Raw genomic sequence first — 20774 nt, 5'->3', positions numbered from 1 at the left:
AATAAAAGTTTATCATCTTTATTCATGCTAGAGAAATTTCTCAATATTCTAGTTTCCCTTGGCAGAGTTCTCTCTGCCATCAGATACAGCTGGATTTTACTTTTTTGAGATGATTTTAATGTTTCTTCCAGGATGGATCACACTATAGCAGGCTAGGCTGTTGGAATCAAGCAAAGGTTTTAACCTTTAAATTCTTAAATTGACAATTCAAATTTATTTTTTAATATGTATTTTGTTTTACAATTTACATTTCATTAGTTTCTGTTTTGAAATTATTTTAACTTTAAGTGTGTGGGGTTGAGTGGGAGGATGTGTGTCCATGAAGGCACTCTGTCCTGTAGAGGTCAGTAGAGGACAAAGACATTGGATCCTCTGGGAACTAGAGTTAGAGGCTGTGAGCTCCCTCCTGTGGGTCCTGGGAATTGAACATCAGTCCTCTGCAGGAGCACTACTCACTCTTAACCACTGGGCCACCTCTCTGGTATTTGCAGTTTCTTTTCCCACTTAGTGCGTGACCATCAGCAAATATCTGCTCAAGTTGAACTATTGTGGAATAAGATCCTGTCTATAATCAAAATCAAAACAAACACATAAAATTTTAGTTGTGAACATTTTTGAACCAAGTAAAATGTTATGCTCTGGATAACAACGTTTAAGGTCTGTTTGTCCCTTTAAGAAGAGAAACAACAGCATTTAGTTGGTGGGTTGTCTTGCTCTTGTGGATGGTCATTTATCTTAACAGCTTCTTCTGAAGTCATTATTCAGATGGAGATTTTCAAGCTTTGTTGTGTTATTCAACTTGACTATGGTATCAAATATAAGCCCCAAATTTAGACTCAAGTGTGGGGGTAGATATAATTGGAAGATTTGAAAAAAGAAAACAACATGGGAGAAAAAAATTTTTTTCATTTAGCAAAATAAAACGGCTAAATATAATCTTCCTAAAGCCCAAGCAACAGTAGCCCTGAATGTCTGAATGTCTGAGGGCAAAACTCTGTGTGTGTGTGTATCCAACTTTGTGTGTATATATATATATATATATATATATATATATATATATATATATATCACAAATGAAAATAATCATTCTGTGGAAATATTAAAATAAAAAATGAAGATAAAACCCACAAAGTTTATGATCTTTCAAAAATGTGGAATGCATTTTTTTCTTTTTAAAAAAAGATTTATATATTTATTATGTATACAATATTTTGCCTGTATGTCTGCCTGAAGGCCAGAAGAGGGCATCAGACCTCCTTATGGATGATTTTGAGCAAACATTTGATTGCTGGGTATTGAGGTAAGATCCAGTGCTTTTAACAATTGAGTCATCTCTCCAGCCCAGGGCACAACAATAACCCACATAAGGTAAAATCAAACTTTAATAGTGTAGATTTTTAATATTTAATATCTGCGATTTATTTCTGGACCTTGATGTTAGGACAAGACAGGAAATATCGTACAAAAAAATCTATCCTCTTATATGTTCTTGAAGATCTGTTGTTTTCTTTGTAGGCTCACCCCATGTGGTGGTCACTTTTAATTATATGATGGTGAAGTCATATGGCATCCATCTTCTCCAACCCTAACACAGATGGTGACCAGTCACGAGGTTAACTAGAGATGGCAGCAAGCCACGTGCTGTTTATATGCCAGAATGGGATTATAGCGCGTGGTCTCTTTAAGATTACTTATGTATAGATTTTTACCTACCAACCTTGTGTTAGTAGTTTTAAACTAAACTTTTTGAAAAATAGTTTTACCAGATTTTAACCAAATCCAATGAAGTAAACTTAAAATTTTGAGGTGTAGAATGTTTATACAAACGAACGTTAATTTTTGGCTGTTCTGTTTTGCTTTCTGTGCCAGGAGAATTAACCGGACACAGGGCATGGGGGGACCTTTTAAACATGGTTGAATCTAGAGAATGGGAGACCTAGACCCAAATTCTAGAAAATTGTTTTTTAATAAAACAGAACACCAAAAAACATCTAAATTTTTGCTGAACATACGAGAATGTAAAAGCAGAGAAACTTTCTAATGATATATCTGTAATGGTCAGTCCTGTCCTGTCCCTTTAGGAAAAAAGCCCTGCCCACTCCCCCACCTTCTGCCAGGGCAAGGGGATCTTCCTTCTTCTTCCAGAGGGTGTGCTTTCTTTCTGCCCCCTCTGCCCTCTCTTTCTCTGGAAGAGGTGGCTATGGCCTCCTCTCCTCTCCCTCTTCTGCCCCACCCCCTCTCTCTCTTCCCTTCCCTTTTACTAAATAAATTATATCCAAACTCTCTCTGCATGGCATACCTATCTGTCTCTATCTCTCACCTACTCCTTGTGGGACTGGCTGATCCTTGTGGCCTGCTATGCTCTCTAATCCAATGTTGCCATAAACCACCCACACTGGCACACTGCCACCCCTCATGGAACAGTAGCATTTTTATCTAAAACATTACATTTGGTGTATCTCACCCGCCACAACCCCTCATGGGACTAGCTGCCCCTCATGGGACCAGTCCGCCACCCTTTTCTTTAAAAAAGAATAACATTGATATGTGACTCTGCCAGGCTTTCTACATGTTCCCTCCCACCTGGGGGCGGGACAGCTGAGGGCACATGAAATCCTGGGCTCAGGAACCAGGTATCTGCCTGCACCTGAGCACCAACCTCTACAGACACTAGTGGCTTTGGTGGTGAGTTTTCCCCTTCCAGTCAGCTTAACCAGTTCTCACACTCCCAGCAATCCTCTGGTGTTCCTAGAAATGGGGGGAATGCCCCCAACCACAGTCTTCACTGCTCCAGTTGAGCTCTTCACTGACATTCATCTCTGGTTGCTTCCTATAGCTAAAACTACGATCAGACTACCCAGTGCAGTCGCCCCCCACTAACACTGTGTTGTGCCCAGATTATGACCCCCAGAGAGACCACCAGAAACCAGAGAAGTCCAGACTACAACAGCAAGGTTTATTGTTACTGTTGGAATAATACGAGCTAGCAAGGAACTGGTCTCCAGCACTCATCACAGCATGGCAGGGAGGAGTTAGAGTTCTCAGCTGGGGTGAGCTTTACAAAGGCAAAAACTACAGGGCCTTCAGGGTGCTCAGGGGTTTGGGTGCAATTTATATTTTTACTTCTTGAAGGTCTCTGCTTTTTTCCATCCTGATTTGTCAGTTTGCTTCGTCTTTAGAGTCAGGTTACGTTACACTGTCCCTGAGTTGGGGCATTTTGTGGTATACAGTCACCACCAGATGGTCAGGCATCCAACTCTTGTGCTTTAGAATTTTCTGAGAAGGGGGAGGGCACCATCAGCTCTGGGATCATGAAGCTAGTCTGGGATTTTTGATTTGATTTTAAAATACTCTGCCAGGAAATTCCTTTGAGAATAAGGGGTGAGGGTCTTACAACTGCACATACATTTGCTTTGGGACTAGGGTTCCTCAGATAATTTTTGTTTTGCTTTTGTTTTCTTTGTTGTTGTTATTTTCCTTTTTCTCTCCCTTTTTTTCTTTTGAACCACATGAAAGTGATCCCCACTGTGAGAGACCATCCAGGATGGCCTCTATCATCTGACTTCTAGTTCGCCTGGACCAGGGCCAGTTGACTTCATTAATACCCTGGCTATAAAGAGAAGATATTCTTCTACAGGCCTTGCTGTGTTTGTTTGCTGTTTTCACTTTTTTAGCTATGGAATATAAACCTTCAAATTATCAACCACCTCCCTGTAAATGCTCTGCCAGTGTCCTGCAGACTCTGCTTTTCCTTTCTCTGGGCAGCCCCTCCCCTCCCCCCCATCTGAAAATTCTCTTTTTCTCTCACTCCCATTTTTGCTATTCTATCCCTGCAACCGCTAAGGCTGGTCCCACAGAAACCAACAAGATTAATCAGGTCTTCAAGACAGCTCTTTTCATTTCCAGCCTTTGCTCCCTGTTGTGGTTTGTGGTGTGGCAGCATAGCAACAGGGTGTATCATGCCTCTAGGTCTCTCTTGTTATTATATTTAAAACTCTCACGGCTCAAAAAATATGGATTCTCCATACAACATGTGACTGACACCATTTTGACAAAGGTCAAGTCACTTTACCACCAACTTAACAGAGGGCCAGGTCAGGTTACCAAGTTCCCCCATCTTTACTGAAATATTCCCTGCCTGGTCCCCCAGTGCTGATTCTGATACATGTGTGTTTTGTGCAGTGGCATGCTTTTGGTAGGGCCCACCAACAGCATCTACTTTGCCCAATTCCTGTTCACTCTGTGTGTGTGTGTGTGTGTGTGTGTGTGCATACATGTAACTTAAATGCGCCTATGTTTACTGTTAAATGTTATAATTGGCTTCCCATAGTATCTATTCTAGACTAACAAAGCACTAATTCTCATGTTTTAAATTGGTCTAAGAGACACCAGATATTTCCATACTACAAACACTGGACAGAAGCAAGGAGACCAGCTACCCCAGGATGTGACCAGCACCCAAGTTCCTCAGGTTCTCATCCCACAAGATGATGCCCACAAATAAGCAGGAAGAAGTCTTGAGAATCCAACATCCAAATTCCTTTAACCTGTTGTGCGTAACTTCCCTCCTTTTTATTATTAGAAAGAGGTAGGTGAAATTACCTGGGTGTGAGTGAAAAGGAAACATGGAACATGCAATAAACCCAATTAGGAGTTTATTAGAGGGGGTGCATACAGGCCTGGGAATTGGTGTGCAGAGAGAGAAAGAAAGATGGTGTGTCCAGCCTTTAAAAGTTGCTTAGCACATGCACACAGGAAGTTGGCATGACTATGTCATAGGCAGATGACAAAGATTACAGTCTCATGCATGAGCACAAGGGTTTAGCTGAGTCATATGTGGATGGAACAATGCATGCACCTGTGTCACGTCGGGCCCTTTAACATTCAGGCATTTCCGCAAGAGAGGGCCCATCTGCACGTGCTCGCCTTTAGAACCCTGAAGGTGCAGCCTTATGTGTGGCTGAACAATTATAATGGGAATGTTATGACCTGCTACTGACTTGTACTGTCCCTTTAAGAGATAAGCTCTGCTTATTCCCCCCTTCTGCTGAGGCAAGCAGATCTTTCTTCTCACTCTGCCCCATCTCTCTTCAGAAGAGGGGGATGCAGCCTTTTCTCCTCTCCTCTCCTCTCTCCCTTGTCCCCTCTCTCCTTTTCTCTTTTTCTCTCTCCCTTTTCTTCAACAACCCAGTGAATGAACTAGATCCACTTTTTCTGCATGTTGTCTATACATCTCTAACCAATCAGGGTCCTTGTGGTACCACCTGCCCAGCTGACCTGCCGAGGTCTCTCACCGAGTGCCTCCCACTCACCAGGGACCCACAGTGGCCACAGGTAGTGGGACCCAGCTGTCCTTCGGGGAACTGTGCCGTTTTATCTAAACCATTATAACATCTTTCTTGAGAAGTAGACAAACGATAGTTTCTCACGAGAAAGACATGTTATTATGAATCATATAGCTTTTAAACCATGACTGATTGTCAATTTATAATCCCTGAGACAGGAGTTAACAGTATAATTTTAAGATGTAGTGAAAAGATTTATAGGACGTCTTTTAGGCTTCCACAGACAGAATTGTAGCTTCTGGGAGAGGGGAGAAAGGCAAAGGCAACAGCAGTGGGGAAAGTGTAGAACCTGAATTCAATCTGTAACTGAGTGTGAACAACTGAGATAACTCATTACCTACAGACCAATCTGGCCTCCTTGGCCCCTGGATCCAGCAGGCAGTGTTCCAAGGAAGTGTCTGTGTACATGCTACAGGGGCAGCAGCTCTAGACATGCAGGGAGGGGCAGGTGCCTCTCCATTCCTGACTCCCGTGTTATAGCAAACATAGGAAGAGGAGATTTATGTAGTTTAGGAAGAGAGTAGAGAGAGAAATAACAGGTTTTGGAGCAAAATAAATGAGTCAAAAACAGAGAATTCCCTTTGATTTTTTGATTGCTCAGACCCAGGCCTCAACAGTAGCAACCAGTGACCTATGCTATAACTAAGGCCACAGCAGCTGCTGTGTGGTCCCACCCCTTGTACTGTTTGTTGGCAGAGACACAGCCTTTGCAGCACATGGCAGGGAGATAGGCTCTGCCCTTGCCCACATGATAGACAAAGGCTTTGCCCTGCGTGCATCCCAAGCAAGCACAGCAGGGACAGGCTGTAGCTACAACATGTGAACATCATGCTTTAGCTGGAGAGAGACAGAATTCCCCATGAGAGAATCAAAAGTAAACCAGAGGGAGGACATTTAAAGGGAACTACATTAAGGGTTGGGGAGGCCCAAAAATGTGAACCTATTCCACCTTGTCTGAAGGTCAGAAAGTTTTCAACTTGCTCAAAGTTGTTGAAAGCAGCTTTGGCTATACACCCTGACCTATGGTGTACTTGCTTGGTGTTTTCCACATTAAGATGGTCGATGGAGGTAGATCCACTCCTCCCTGACCAAAGGTCAGAGAATTCAAGCATAGTTTTGCTCCTTCTTTTGATTTAGGAGGTTTGACTGAGGGAGTGGCTTCCTTCTGGATAATTGGACTAGGGTGGGTTCACTGCATAAACAACAGAATACTTTTTTCATGAATTAATTTCTTAATGTCTCAAAGTACTGCAACAAATAACTGTTCTAGTTTTTCATGTTAAAGTAGTACGTTGCCTTCTTCTCTCATTTTGTATTAGTGTATAAAATCTATGGATATTTAAACATGGGCAAACTTAGTACCCAGAACTCAGTATTCAGCAGAGACTGTAGTGGCCCTCAGAAACTATTCTATGTCTTTGTGATTCTTATCTTTGTTCCCCCTACTTAACATTTTCTAATCCTCATGCCCCTATTCTGCAATGTGTCAGCAGCTGGGATTGTGGCAAAGTTCACCGCAAAAAGGTGGCTCTGACAAAGTGTCATCCTGGAGATGAGTCAGGCAGGGAGCCTAGGGACATCTCCTAAATAAGAGCAGGTAGAGAGCAAGAATCCTCTCTGGGGAAGGCATCCTTCCTGTTGCTGAGTTGAGAGAAAACTACAAGACCATGTAACCTCTGATCAGCAGGGCTTCCTAACAGGTCCATGTTTCTGCTGCCATCAGGGACTCTAGCCATCTTTAGCTGTAAACTCAGAAAAGCCTCTTCCTTCTATATGTTTACATTATTGGGGTATGTTATCACAACAATAGAAAAGTAAGTAACTAATATACCTAGGAGCAAAAAAGAAAACAAAGCAAAACAAAATAAAACAAAATAAAAAAACAAGCCCTGTGATGTAAGCAAGTGAAAATGGTCTTCAGAATTTTACTTTCCTTTTTTTATAGCCTTTCTGTATGAAAATTTGGGTTTGTGCACCCTTCCTTAGTTCATTGTATTCAGGACTCTGGAGTGCCTAGAAGCACCTTTACCTGCAGAACCATCATGCCAGGCCTTGTAATATTTTTTTTCTTAATAAAAATAAATGTTTTTCATACAAAATATCCTGGTTATGATTTTTCTTCCCTCTATTCCTTCCAGATCTTTTTCTGTTAAGCTGGAAGACAGTGAGCTCTAGCAATTCTGTCTCTGCCCCTTTGGTGATTGATTTACAGGTAGGTGTGCACAGGACACATGACTAGTTGTATGAGTGCTGGGATCTAAACTCTGATCCTCACATTGTGCAACAATGCTCTTAATTATTTTCTCTTTAGTCTCGCTTTCTTTTCCTTCCTTCCTTCCTTCCTTCCTTCCTTCCTTCCTTCCTTCCTTCTTTCTTTTTTTTCTGTTCCTTTTGTTGTTTTGAGACAAGATAGATAAACTTGAAGCTTAAACCAATGGTCTTCCTTCAATCCATGACTTCTGGGATTATAGGCTAATGTCACCACACCTAACAAAGTTCTTTTTGATTGGCCTATGAATCCGATTTTTCTGAACAACACTCAGAGTAAGATGAAACCAACCATAATTTAAACACAGGAACAGCTACTAATAGAGTACTTGTTTGTGAATTTGGATTCTATCCTGTTGTAGCAATTTTCTTGCTGCTTTTTAGTTAATATATTCAGGGGCCCATTTAAGTATTTCATCTTGCTTCATAGACAGCATAGGAGGTTAAAAATACTCCTCATCACTGTAGGAAAATGTCCTCTTTCTGAAGATTCCTTAGAATGAAAGAATAAAACAGATTAAATAGAAAACACATTGTTTTAATGTTTATGGTATTGTTATGCCTACAATTCCAGGACTCAGGCAGATGAGGCAACAGGATCATGAATTCAAGAACAGACTGATAATATGTCAGGACTCTGTATACAACCAAACAAAATGAGGAGAAAGCACCTGTGCAAACACTCCTGGATAAGCAATTAAGAGACCTGCCTGCTATTACAGAGGACACTGGTTCAATTCCCAGCTCCCTCACATCACATCTGCAATGCCAAGACAATGTGTCATGTCTGATACCCGATTTCTCAGGTACCAGACATGCATGTAGTACATACATATACAATGTAGACAAAACACTTATACACAGAAAATGAAAATAATACTAATTAAAAATAAACAACAATAATAAGCAACAGCTGTGTGATAAACAGCACCTTAAGCATTTGTGATCAGCAAGACATTCTATTCAGTAGTTTCTGGGGACCTTTTCAGACGTCAGTTTCAGGTTCCAGACACCCAGGAATGACATGAACCTTCTCGGAGACACAGGGGAAGTAAAATATTTTCTTCTATGCAGTATAAGGAGACACATTAAGAACAAGCAGTTCCTTAAGACGTGCTTCAGTGAGGACACAAATCCAGCCTCTTGGCCAAGGTTTGTCTGTTGACCCCAGAGGCAGCAGCCTACAACTGGCAGTAGGACAATTGCAGAACACAGGACAAAATGAATAGACTTAGAATATGAAAATCATTTGTAGGGTCAAGTACCTGTGGACTCTTGATTTCTGGGAGGGTCTTTTTGGTACTTATAAGTTCTAATAGGATTTGAAAGAAGGTTTTACCACATTCAGGCATGTGTGCGAGAGTCTGTTCTCTTCTTGTCTCTAGTTAGTTAACGGATTTTCCCAGTCTGATTTCCATCCTCCATCATTACTCTCTCCCGTCCTTTAGGATAATGGTTTACTCATAGCATTATTATTATTACCCATACGCTAGGGCAAGGGCAAACCCCGGCTGTGGGATATCCAACAGTCTACCACAATTCATCAGTGAAAGATTAATTAGAGCACAAAGCAAAGGATGTAGGTTTATTAACTATAGTGACACTGGAGAGAGCAATAGATAAAGCAGTCTAGTGACCCCAAATCTGGCTTCTGGGTACTGATATAAGCTTTAGGTTTAAACAGAGAAAGAGCTGGGGCTGTTGGTAAAGGTAGATGTTTTAAATAGTCTTGATCAAAGTGTGGTTGTTTGATTATTACATTAGTTTTGCTCAGCAAGCCTTTTGAAGGAATCATCATTGTTATCACTTGTTGAATGCTGTTCATTGTGGCTATTCCTGATCTACAGTGAGATACCAGCACAGATAACTGCCCTCATATGGAAGAAGATAATTCAGAGAGCCTTGATATTACTTGTTGTTGAGTCCACCTCTTTATCAAAAAGGTGGCTACAGATTTAGGACAATGACCAGAGACCTTTAGGTGGTTTGGGGAAGTCTGACGAGATTTTGAGAGCTGACAATAACATGCCTTTGTCACTGTTATCCTTAGCACTGTGGAAAAGGAGCACATTTTTGTAGGTTCTTGATTTTATTGATGAGAGAATCTATGAGGCCTCAAAGGGGAGAATATGAAAGTGGTTTTATTAAGGTTAGATTAAACAACAGGGTAAGTGGACAGGAGAATTCAGCACTTGTTAGGAGAAGGGATAAAGATAGAGGGGGAGAAGGAGGACAGCAAATATACTTTAAATAGAATCTATAGGTAAAAGAGACTTCTTACAGTACAGGGTAGACATATTGAACAAAGAAAGAACTGGATACTCAGGGTTTTTCTTATGTAAAAGAAAGCTGTTTCTCTTAGTCTATTTGCTTTTAGAACTATTTTTAACTAGGTTAAGCTCTTCAGCATGCATGTATTTTATATTGAGACTATTTCCTCAAACTCCCTTTCTTCTTGTTTTCATTGCTCTTTCTATCATAAGTCTTCTTTGTCTTCCTGAATGTTTTACTTCAAGATCATTCCACAGATAGATACAGACACATATGGAAATGGTTTAATATAAAATGTAATCGTCAATGAAAGAAAACATCCAGGATTTATACCTGAGATTATTAACTGTAGCAGTGGAATATTATGAAACTATTTTTTACAATTTAACAGAATGGAAATTTTTCTGGACCTCATTTGGTTAATTTGTTATTTATCTTTGGTTAATAACAAATCTTGAGGTCTCTTAAGACTTAATGACTATTATCCATGTACACTTAACACTGCTTGCTTATCCTGCCTTTAAGAGACTAATGTGGCAATTAACCTTACCTGTCTTGTATTTCTCAGATAATCAACTTGTACTTTATAACCTAAACTAATGTTTAGCTGTAATCTTAAATTTTGTACTTTCCCATTCCTCTTTCACATAGTAATTCATGCATTCTGAAAATCATTTGCTGAAATAAAACAAAAATAGAGAGTTTGAGAGCAGTCTTCTAAAATAAATATCAACAATAAATGTTGAGCACAATATGTGGATTTTGTTTGGGAAACAATGATGCTTGAGTACTGTTTATAATCTGGGTCTGTAGCAACTGAGGTATGAAAATCACTTTCAGACTGGCTGTCTCCTGAGGTCAGGATATGCTGATGTTGTTCTGCTCCTTCTTTGTAATTATGAGGACCACCTGGGAAGAGATGTCAATCCAAGCTAGTGACAGGGCTTCAGCAGTGAAGTCAGTCTTACCACCCTGGAAACAGAATGCTAATGAAGTTCCCCTCAGTTTACCTTGGGAGATAAAAGCTGTTTAGAAAATAAATGCAGGAAATCTTCAGGATTTGAATGAACCCTGAGACAGCCTTCTGATATTGCTGTGTGGAGGGTGTCTCAATTATTCCTGACCCTTCATACCAGTCCAGAGAGATAGTTTATGTTGGGTTTGCACCCTAACATAGAACTTATTAAAGAAGTAAAATACAGAAAATCTGAATTTTGAGTGAAACTTTAACACATGAAATAAGAAAATTAGATAACTAAGTTGAAGGTGAATATTCCAAAGGAATTTTGTTATCTGTGTGCTTGGGTATAGTGGATTGGCTGCAGGTCCCCCGCAGCTCCCTGCAGGGTAGAGACCATGCAACAGGTCCACAAACCAAGGTGGCAGCTGGCTAGTCCCTGGGGAGCAATGTGGGCAGGTGGCAGGTGGGAGGTACAGATGCTAGGAGTCTCCAGGACTGCTGGGGGACCCAAAAGCAGCCAATCCCAGAGACCACATAGCAGGGAAGGTTGCTGGTCCCCGGCCAACAAAAAGATAGGCAGCAGGTGGGAGACACAGAGATAGACATACCATACAGAATGAAATTGGATATTTATTTGGTGTTATGGAGGGAAAGGAAAAGGGGAGAAGGGGGGAGGGAGAGAGAGAGAAAGAAGAAAGGGGGGAAGGAGAGAAGTGGGGAGAGAGGTAGAAGCTGCCTCTTCCAGAGAGGGGCAGGAAGAGAAAGAGTAGGGCAGAGACTGCAAGCAGGAAGGGAGTGGCATGGCTTGTCTCTTAAAGAGACAGACCATTACATCGGGTACAGATATCAAGCATTGTTTGAAAAAATTTATAAAGCATAAAGTTTATAAATGATATTAAGATCTATAAAACAAATACAGGGTGAGGAAATTAACTAAGGTTCTGTATCAGAATTCATGTTTAGAAATGAATACCCTGATGATAGTTTTGCATCTTATAAAGTAAGTTGGTGTAATTATCAGGGGCAGATTGTCAAAGCTAGCATTTTTGTTTAGGGGCTGAATCAAACATCTTTAATACATAAGCTTTCTGGGTATGTTTGTTGTAGAGATATGAGGGGATTATAAAAATGGACTAACTCCAACTTTGGAGCCTTTGCTTGGCCTCGCTTATCTTGACAGAAATAAAATGTTTGAGTTTTGCCTTTTATTTAGCGCAGGTTACCGAGGAAGGAGAGACAAGAGTCAGACTTCTTGGGCTGTGGACACCATGGATCTCAAACATAATTGTTCAGTGAAGCTAAACGATGGAAAGTTGATGCCAGTGCTTGGATTTGGCACGTATGCTCCAGATCGTGTAAGTGGGCCTCTCGGGAACTAAAGCATTAGATATCAGCTACCCTGGAAGTGCATTCAGAAGGCAGAAGACAAACACCTAGTGAACGATTCACCTGGGCTTCCCTTTCCCTACTTACAATTTACTTCAGTTCATGCTTGAGGATGAGTATTGGTACTAGATGAGATGCCAAGATGTTAGGTCTGGAGATTTGGAGGTTAAGGATTTTGTATGCAGATTATGTCATTATTGTTATGAACATTGTTTCCTGACAAATCTTAATGCTTGCTATATATTTAAGTACTTATATCTGTAAGTATAATGAATCCTTGATATAAGTATTCTTATTAATTTTTAAATTTTTATCATCTAAAGCTCAGGTTTCTTATACATTCTAGTCTCGGTTAGAAATCCCTGTGGGCAATGGATAGAAGAGAAAATGGCTAACAGTAGGGACATCAGACTGCAGCTTTGCTATGAGTTTTTTTGGAAGAAGATGCATTTGTTAAATAATACCAACTATTTGAACAGGTTTTAAATTTTCATACAGGTGCACAATGTGTTTCTATCTTATGCAACACTCATTCCGTATCTCCAACTACTCTCAGACTCTCACTTCTCTTTCCCAACTTCATTTATTTTCCCGACTTCCTTTCTTCCCCCTCCTCTCCTCCTCCTCTCCTCCTCCTCTTCCTCTTCTTTCTTCTCCTCCTCTTCTTCCTCATCCTCCTTCTTCTCTTCTTTCACTACCTCCTTCTGCTGTTTCTGCTGCCTCTTTTCCTCTTCTCCTTCCTCATGCTGTAGCATTTTCATATCATGAGATAAATAGCAATCACCTATGTTAGGAATGATTAATATTCTGTTTCTAAGGCATGTTTTCAATACTGTTTGCTGACTGAGAATTTTTTTCCCCTGATACAAAGCCGGAGGGTCAACCTGACCCAGAGCTGAAAGTTTTCGAGGAAAACTGACATAAACATGTTTGGGTCTGAAAGTTGGTGGAGAGGAAAATCTGCTTCCAGAGTCAGCTTCTCAATGAGCTTTAGCAGCCTATGACAATTTACCAACATCGTGTACAATATATATTTATGCATATGTGTACTAAAGCAATCCTGGTAAATTCTGTCACTCTTACCTGATAATTAACCAGTATATTGTTCTTTTTTTTTAATATTTATTTATTTATTATGTATACAATATTCTGTCTGTGTGTATGCCTGCAGGCCAGAAGAGGGCACCAGGCCTCATTACAGATGGTTGTGAGCCACCATGTGGTTGCTGGGAATTGAACCCAGGACCTTTGGAAGAGCAGGCAATGCTCTTAACCACTGAGCCATCTCTCCAGCCCCAGTATATTGTTCTTAATCAAGCATCTAATTGTCATTAAATTTTATCCTGGGTATTATAGAAGTCTGCAAATGCTATATATCCATTTCTGTGTGGCTTTCACAACAAAATAGATATATTTGAAGCATAGTTGAAAAGCTGTAAGGATGAGAGTAATGAGGAGGAGGATGATAATGATGTTGATTAAAACAAGGTCTCATGGAGTTTGTGCTGACTTTGAACTCATTATGTAGATTAGGATGAATTTCACCTTCTGATCTTCCAGCCTCTCCATCTTCCAAGTGCTAGGATTGTAGGTGTGAGCTCTCCCATCCACTTCTCATACTTTCTTGTGTAAAGACTGTCTCCTTCACTTCTTCCAGAAACCTCATGAAAGAAAGGAAGTCAGTTTGTTCATGGAAAATGCCTAGTACTCAAGAGCCTTGGTGTTGGGCTAGAAGGCAGCACTCAGTAAATGCTTACTGTATAAATGCTGAATGCAGAGATCTGCAAAATGAAGGGAATAAAAGAATCTTGAGGAAACTGAAGAATTATTTGGGCAAAATTGAGAGCAATGGGAAATAGGAACTAATTTCCATTCATCACTTCACAAATACCTATGTATATGTACACCTGTCTAATATACTGAGGGCCTTAGAATTTTTCTCACAGTATGCTGCTTTATGCTAGCTAGTTCCGTCCACTAATCTTTATTGAATAAAACTTGCATTGACATGCTTCAAAAGAATTCCACATCACTAATTTATTCAGTCAAGATTTAGAAGTTAATCCTTCTGTAGTCTGTGTCTCTAGATAGATTGTAAATCTATTATCAAGGTTGTATCATCAAACAAGATCAGCCGTCATAGGGCTGGCTGAAACTCGAAAAAGAATGTGATAAAGATATAAACGACTATTTTTTTTCCTGAGTTTGTAACATCCTCAACTTTTCATACTCTTGTCTTATAGATTCAAAAGAGCAAGGTTAATGAGGCTACCAAAATAGCCATTGATGTAGGTTTCCGTCACATAGATGCTGCATACTTCTACCAAAATGAGGAAGAAGTTGGACAGGCCCTCAGGGACAAGATGGCTGATGGAACTGTGAAGAGGGAGGATTTATTCTACACCACCAAGGTGAGCACTTGTGGCCAGAATGGCTGGAAGTCACTGTCAACTCAGATATGTTAATAAGGAAGAAGACACCACCCCCTTGGTCTCAGATTGAATCATAGCTTTATTGCCAAGACACATTATAGAAACATAGAGAAGAGGACCAACAAGATGACTCAGTGGAAAAAGATACAGGCTGTCATGACTCTCAACCTCTTACCCTGGCAAGTACATGGTAGAAAAGAAATGATTGCTAATATCCTATTATCCTATTTCTACAAGTGTGGTATCCACGTACATGCACTGATGGTCTCTCTCTCTCTCTCTCTCTCTCTCTCTCTCTCTGTCTGTCTCTCTCTCTCTCTCTCTCTCTCTCTCTCTCTCTCTCTCTCTCTCTCTCCACACACAAAACTATAAATAAAAAAAATTAAAAAATAAAGTCTTGTTTTGTCCCTCAAGTATCGTAAATGTGGGATACAGATACTCAGTATCTCTGAATATCAGACATTTTCTAGATGAAGTAGGAACACAGTTCTGTTGGATAATCTGACCTCTCTGGGCTACAAGAAAATAATTCTTCAGTAGAATCTCAAGTCAGGTTGAGAATATTGTTTACGAAAGGAAAATCCTCTTCTGAAATCTGCACTGGTGGACTGGTATTTGTAATATGTCCTCAGGTGGAAAGGCAGTCTTCCAGTGTGATTCCATCTGAGCTGAGGTCTCTACAGATGTCTCCTACCTATGTTTACACTGGTGACAGCTTGTTTTTAGATAGGATCTCCTAGAATTGGTTCTGGATTTGCTAAGAACGATGAATCCTTTGTCAACTTTACTGCTGTTTTTTCAGTTACTTGGAAACCTCACCCAAGAGGATACATCACTCTGCCCTGGATGGACTTTTAACTGGGAAATTCCATCTGGCTACCTAAATAGGGCTTTCTACTAGATGTTTCCCAGCCCCCTGATTTATTGTTTTGCTATATAGCTTCTATATCTTCTCTCTATTTTTACCACATCCATCTCATCATTTCTTGACTCTTTCAAGACCAAAACTTCTAATTCTTGAAACATTGAATTTGGTTGTTTTCTAAATTCTGCTCATTCTCCTGACGTTGTCATCACTTAAGTAAATCTCAGTATTCTATTGAGGATGTGATCTATAATGAATAACATAATTTTCAGTAGTGTTCTGCAGAGTTTGTCGGAAAACTTGAGTGAGGGGAAAATCATGATACAAATTGTTGAAAAAAATTTTAATAAAAATACATAAAAACTTAGCCCAAGATGCTCTTAGCTTAGCTGAGACCACCATAGCACATCCCAATCATTTCACCACAATGTGTGATTATGTTTGGAAACTCTAGATTTGGGCGACTTTCCTTAGACCAGAGATGGTTCGTCAGTGCCTGGAGAGATCACTGAAGAAACTTGGGCTGGATTATGTAGATCTCTGTATTATTCATGTACCGGTTGCTATGAAGGTAAGTTTTGGATTTTTATTCCCTAGATGTGTTATGTCAGGGCAATGAGATTTTTTTTCTGGGTTTTTACTGTGTATGATACATCAATCTGAGATGAACAGAATCCGTGATTATGAAACTGTGTAACAGCTGAGAGATGCCACAGGTAAAACTTCTTCAAATGCTCATCCTCCAGGCTTCAGGAAGGTTTAGGTTCAATGACTTCACTCCTTCTATCCCCGGTTGTGGAGACTTCTGAGACTCCAGGGAGGGTCTCCATCTCCTCAGGGCATGTTCTCGCCTATATCTATCTCTCACTCTAGAACACAGAGATCTGAATTTGGGTAATGGACAATTAGGCTTGGGCTCTTTGGGCCTCTAGGCTTCATTTTCTTGTCAAGGTACATGTTTACTGATCACATCTGAAATACTCATTAATTCATAAATGAGGCATCATAAATTGAAACAAAAGCTCATAATTAATAGGGAAAGTCTCATCCTTTACACTATTCTGCTATTGGGATATGGAAATTCCAACAGGAAGAGTCCTCATAGTTGGTGAGATTCAATGCTTCATGAGGGTCCCAAGGAAGAAACGTGTTGGCAATCAAGGGGAAAATATTCCTGTATAATCTATTATATTATTTCACTTTTCTTTCCCCAGAGTCCCCCTTAAAGACACATGTGCACACATGTATGTGCACACACTCTCACACACAGAGTGAATGTTGGATGAATAAGCTCATTTGCCAATAGAAGTTGACTATTAGAGAAAGTTTTGTTAACTTATTTTCTCTCTACATTCTAGCCTGGAGAGGAACTTGTGCCAAAGGATGACAGTGGAAAAATTATTTTTGACTTAGTGGACATTTGTGATACATGGGAGGTATGTATTGCTCTAGGTAATAAGCACTGTGTGTCAAGAGAGGAAGCAATTAATACAGAATTAGAAGAGATGGATTTTGTTTCATTAACTGACAAGTCTGAGGCATATCATAATGCCTAGTCTTATAATACCTTACTATTCTAGGATCTTGTCCTAGGTAAAATGTATCTACTTTTCAGCTGATATCTCTGGGAGGCCTGCTCATTCCTGTGAGGGAACAAATGAGGAGTGGATATGGGGGAGAGAGGAGATGAGGAGGAGTGGTGGTGGTGGGAACTGTGGTTGAGATATAACACATGAGAGAAGAATAAACCACAACAGCATCAACCATCACCATCCCTTCTCTGTCTTTCTGTAATCTCATCTGTAGAGGAAGAGTTGAGAGAAGCTGAGTTTAATTTTTAATTTCAGCTATGATTTGAGGTAGATATTTCTTTACCTCCTAGATCCTATTAACAATAAAAGCCATATAAAAGGTATTAGCTGAAAGAGACTCAAGAAAAGTTACAATACTATTCCAGGACAGATAAACATGCCTTTGGAGAAGTATAATCTGCCTTAGCACAGAGCAGACTGTGATAGAGAATGAATCTTGCCACTATATACCCTATCCTGTATACAGATTTTCAACACTAAAGAGAAAATGTAACAATACATTTTACCTAGCACAAGATCCTAGAATTCTTTTCTTAGACTATAATGACATTTATTGAAGAACCATTATGATCTTGGCATCACAACAGATGCCACTGACGAGGGTGAGGAAGGAAGGGGAGACTTATATGTACTTGCTGTTCTCAATGTGCATGTAAATGAATGCGCAGACAAATGTGTATTCATTTCAGGTAAGTACCTTAGGCAAGGCTGTATTCATGTGTCAAAATTGTTTTGAAATTTTAACCAAAATTATGTAAGTAAATGAAGTTATTATGTAAGTAACTGAAATTATTGTGTAAGTGTTCAAATAAGCTCAAGGAGAATCTCCAAGGGCAGAGTACAAATAGGATTAACTACATACTTCTTCCTCCCAGGCACTGGAGAAGTGTAAAGACTTAGGTTTAACCAAGTCCATCGGGGTGTCCAATTTCAACCACAAACAGCTGGAATTGATTCTGAACAAACCAGGGCTAAAGTACAAGCCCACTTGCAATCAGGTGAGCTCTAGTTCACCTGGGCTGTGCCTTACCTTCTGTTCTTCACAAACTTCTTTCTTACTCGATACTCCCCAAATCTCTGCTTCAAACCAGCTATTTAGGTTTATAGCTATTTTCACTGAGACAGGAAACATCAGTTATGGCTCAGGTTGACTATATTGGGAAGAACAAGACAGGGGAAGGCAGTTTGGTTGACTAAAATCACAACTCTTAAATGGAATACCATTGCTCAGTAACACTCACAATGTGTGCTGTACGAAAATCATTTAAAATCTTAAAAAAAAAACCTGATTGAAATAAAGCAGAGCAAAATTGTCTTGCTCCTATATTGTTCTCGTAGCACCCTAGATAATTTGTGTTGGTTTCTTTCCTAAATTTGTAATGAAAAATTTTTTAATAACTTTTAAAGACTTTTAACCTTTGCACAATTTAAAGCTACAAATCTACCGAGAATTGTGTGGGTACAACTTCCTTCACCTGCACACATCAACACGCTCAGGCAATGATTTCTCTTCTCTACAAATTTGTCATATACATACTATTTGAAGTTTTGAGGCAGGCATCATATAGTTTTAGCCCATATTTTAAAAGTACATATTTTAAAATAATTAACAGTGCTTAAACACTGTTCAAACACGTACACTTTCAGCAAGATTGGTATCAATAAATATCTTGAGTGTCAAAGTATGAATATGTTTTTTTTTTTATTTTCATGGTACTTGGGAGTGAACCAGAGGCCTCACACACAGTAGGCAAATGCTCTACCACTGAGTTTTAGCTTGTGGTCTTTAATAGATACTTCGAGGTAGGCTCTCTCTGAACGATCTGGTGGACCTGAAATTTTATTCTTCCTGCCTTACTCTCCCAAGAATCTAAGTGTTTGTGACTATACCCTGTAACACATTGTTTTATTTTGTATTTATTTATTATTTAAGACAGGTTGTTTATTCTTTTTATTGAGCTATATAGTTTTCTTTGCTCCGCTCCCTTCTTTCTTACTCCCTGTTCTGCCCTCTTTTATAATACCCACACTCCCAGTTTACTCAGGAGATCTTATCTTCTTCTACTTCAAAAGTAGATTAGATCCATGTATGTTTTTCTTACAGTCCACATTGTCATCTAGGTTCTCTGTTGTTGTGAATTGTAGTCTGCTTTTCTTTGCTTTATGTCTAAATTCCACTTATGAGTGAGTACTTGTTATATTTGTCTTTCTGGGTCTGAGTTTACCTCAATCAGTATGATGTTTTCTAGATCCATTCATTTGACTGCAAATTTCAAGATGTCATTAGTTTTTTCTGCTGTGCAATATTCCGTTATGTAAATGTACCATATTTTCTTTATCCATTCTTTGATCGAGGGATTTCCTAGAAGTTCTACTCTTATTAGTAGTTCTCATAATTTTGGTTTTATTTTTCCCAGATATTGTTCATCATTTAGGCTTTGCATAATGGATCTGGGACATTTAGATTGTTTCCAGTCTCTGGATACGACAAATAGTGCTTCTATAAACATAGCTGAGCATATGTTCTTGTGGTATAATTGAGCATCCTTTGGGTATATACATAAAAGTGATATTGCTGGAACTTGAGGTGGATTGTTTCCTAATTTTTTGTAAAATCACCACACTGACATCCAAAGGTGCTGTACCAGTTTGCACTCCCACCACCAATGGAGGAGTGTTCCCTTTATCCCACAACCTTTTCAGCATAAGCTGTCATCAATGTTTTTGGTCTTGGTCATTCTTATGGGTCGTTGGACATTCATAAGATGGAATCTCGGAGTTGTTTGGATTTGTGATTCTCTGATAGCTAAGAATGTTGAGTATTGGTTTATGTGCCTTTCAGCAATTTTAGATTTCTTTTTTGAGAGTTCTCTGTTTACTTAAGACGGGGTATTTTGTGTAGCTTTGTAGCCTGTCTTTGAACTTGCTCTGTGGTCCAGAGTGACCTTGAACTCACAGAGATCTGCCTGCCTCTGTCTCCTGGGTACTGGGATTAAAGGCATGCACCCCACTACTCTGCTATCCCCTTATACCACACCTTGCTTTTTTTTTTTTTTTTGAGCAAATTGATTCAATGTAGGGAGGTAAAATGACCAAACATCACCACTGGGTGGTATATCTATGAAGTTTTTCTTGAAATCAGAGGTTCGCTCTCTTGCATTCATATCCCATTTCCATCTTTTCTCTCTCCATTTCCCTTCTCCCTGTCCTTTGTTCTCACTCTCACTCATCTCCTTTAATCTCTCTATGGAAGAAATTAAACATTTATCCTGTTAAAGTTCCCCACATGATAGGGGAAACTAGTCACTGCTCACTGTGATAGTTTGGTAGGTTGTTTTTGAATTTCTTATACATTGAGGATCAGAGCAAAAGGCTTGATAACAGAAGACAAAAGTCATATAAGTTCCTAAAGCTTAAAAGGCATGGCATCTCCTCATCCAGTGCAGCCGCTCTTGTTCATCTTTCTCCTCTCCTTTGTTCCCCTTGGACATCCAGTCCTTCTACAAGGCTGCCACTTCTTCCCTCTCTAGGGGCAAAAGCTTGCAGTCTTCTAACGATGGCTATACCCAGTCCTTGCTCTAACAGGCTATAGCTTCATTCTATAGAAACTGACAGAGACTGCAAATTGGAAATGGTTGACTTTAATCTTTTTTT

The 20774-nt window shown here is 39.7% G+C and overlaps 1 protein-coding gene across 1 annotated transcript in view; it reads left to right on the top strand.

Moving 5' to 3' along the window:
* The first annotated feature begins 2625 nt into the window (after positions 1-2625).
* The window catches only part of LOC101989001 (prostaglandin F synthase 1-like), a 26572-nt gene continuing 8423 nt past the window's right edge, over positions 2626-20774 (top strand). Inside the window, exons 1-7 of the mRNA XM_005354917.2 lie at positions 2626-2685; positions 7484-7557; positions 12064-12200; positions 14475-14642; positions 15983-16099; positions 16887-16964; positions 17996-18118. Of these exons, the coding sequence (XP_005354974.1) occupies positions 12114-12200; positions 14475-14642; positions 15983-16099; positions 16887-16964; positions 17996-18118 (573 nt within the window). The 5' untranslated portion in view covers positions 2626-2685; positions 7484-7557; positions 12064-12113. The remainder of the gene's footprint in view (positions 2686-7483; positions 7558-12063; positions 12201-14474; positions 14643-15982; positions 16100-16886; positions 16965-17995; positions 18119-20774) is intronic.

Source organism: Microtus ochrogaster, chromosome 16 (assembly GCF_000317375.1).
Source record: "Microtus ochrogaster isolate Prairie Vole_2 chromosome 16, MicOch1.0, whole genome shotgun sequence".
Taxonomy (NCBI): Eukaryota; Metazoa; Chordata; class Mammalia; order Rodentia; family Cricetidae; genus Microtus; species Microtus ochrogaster.
Note: the sequence above shows the minus strand (reverse complement) of the source record. Positions and strands in the feature narration are given on the sequence as shown.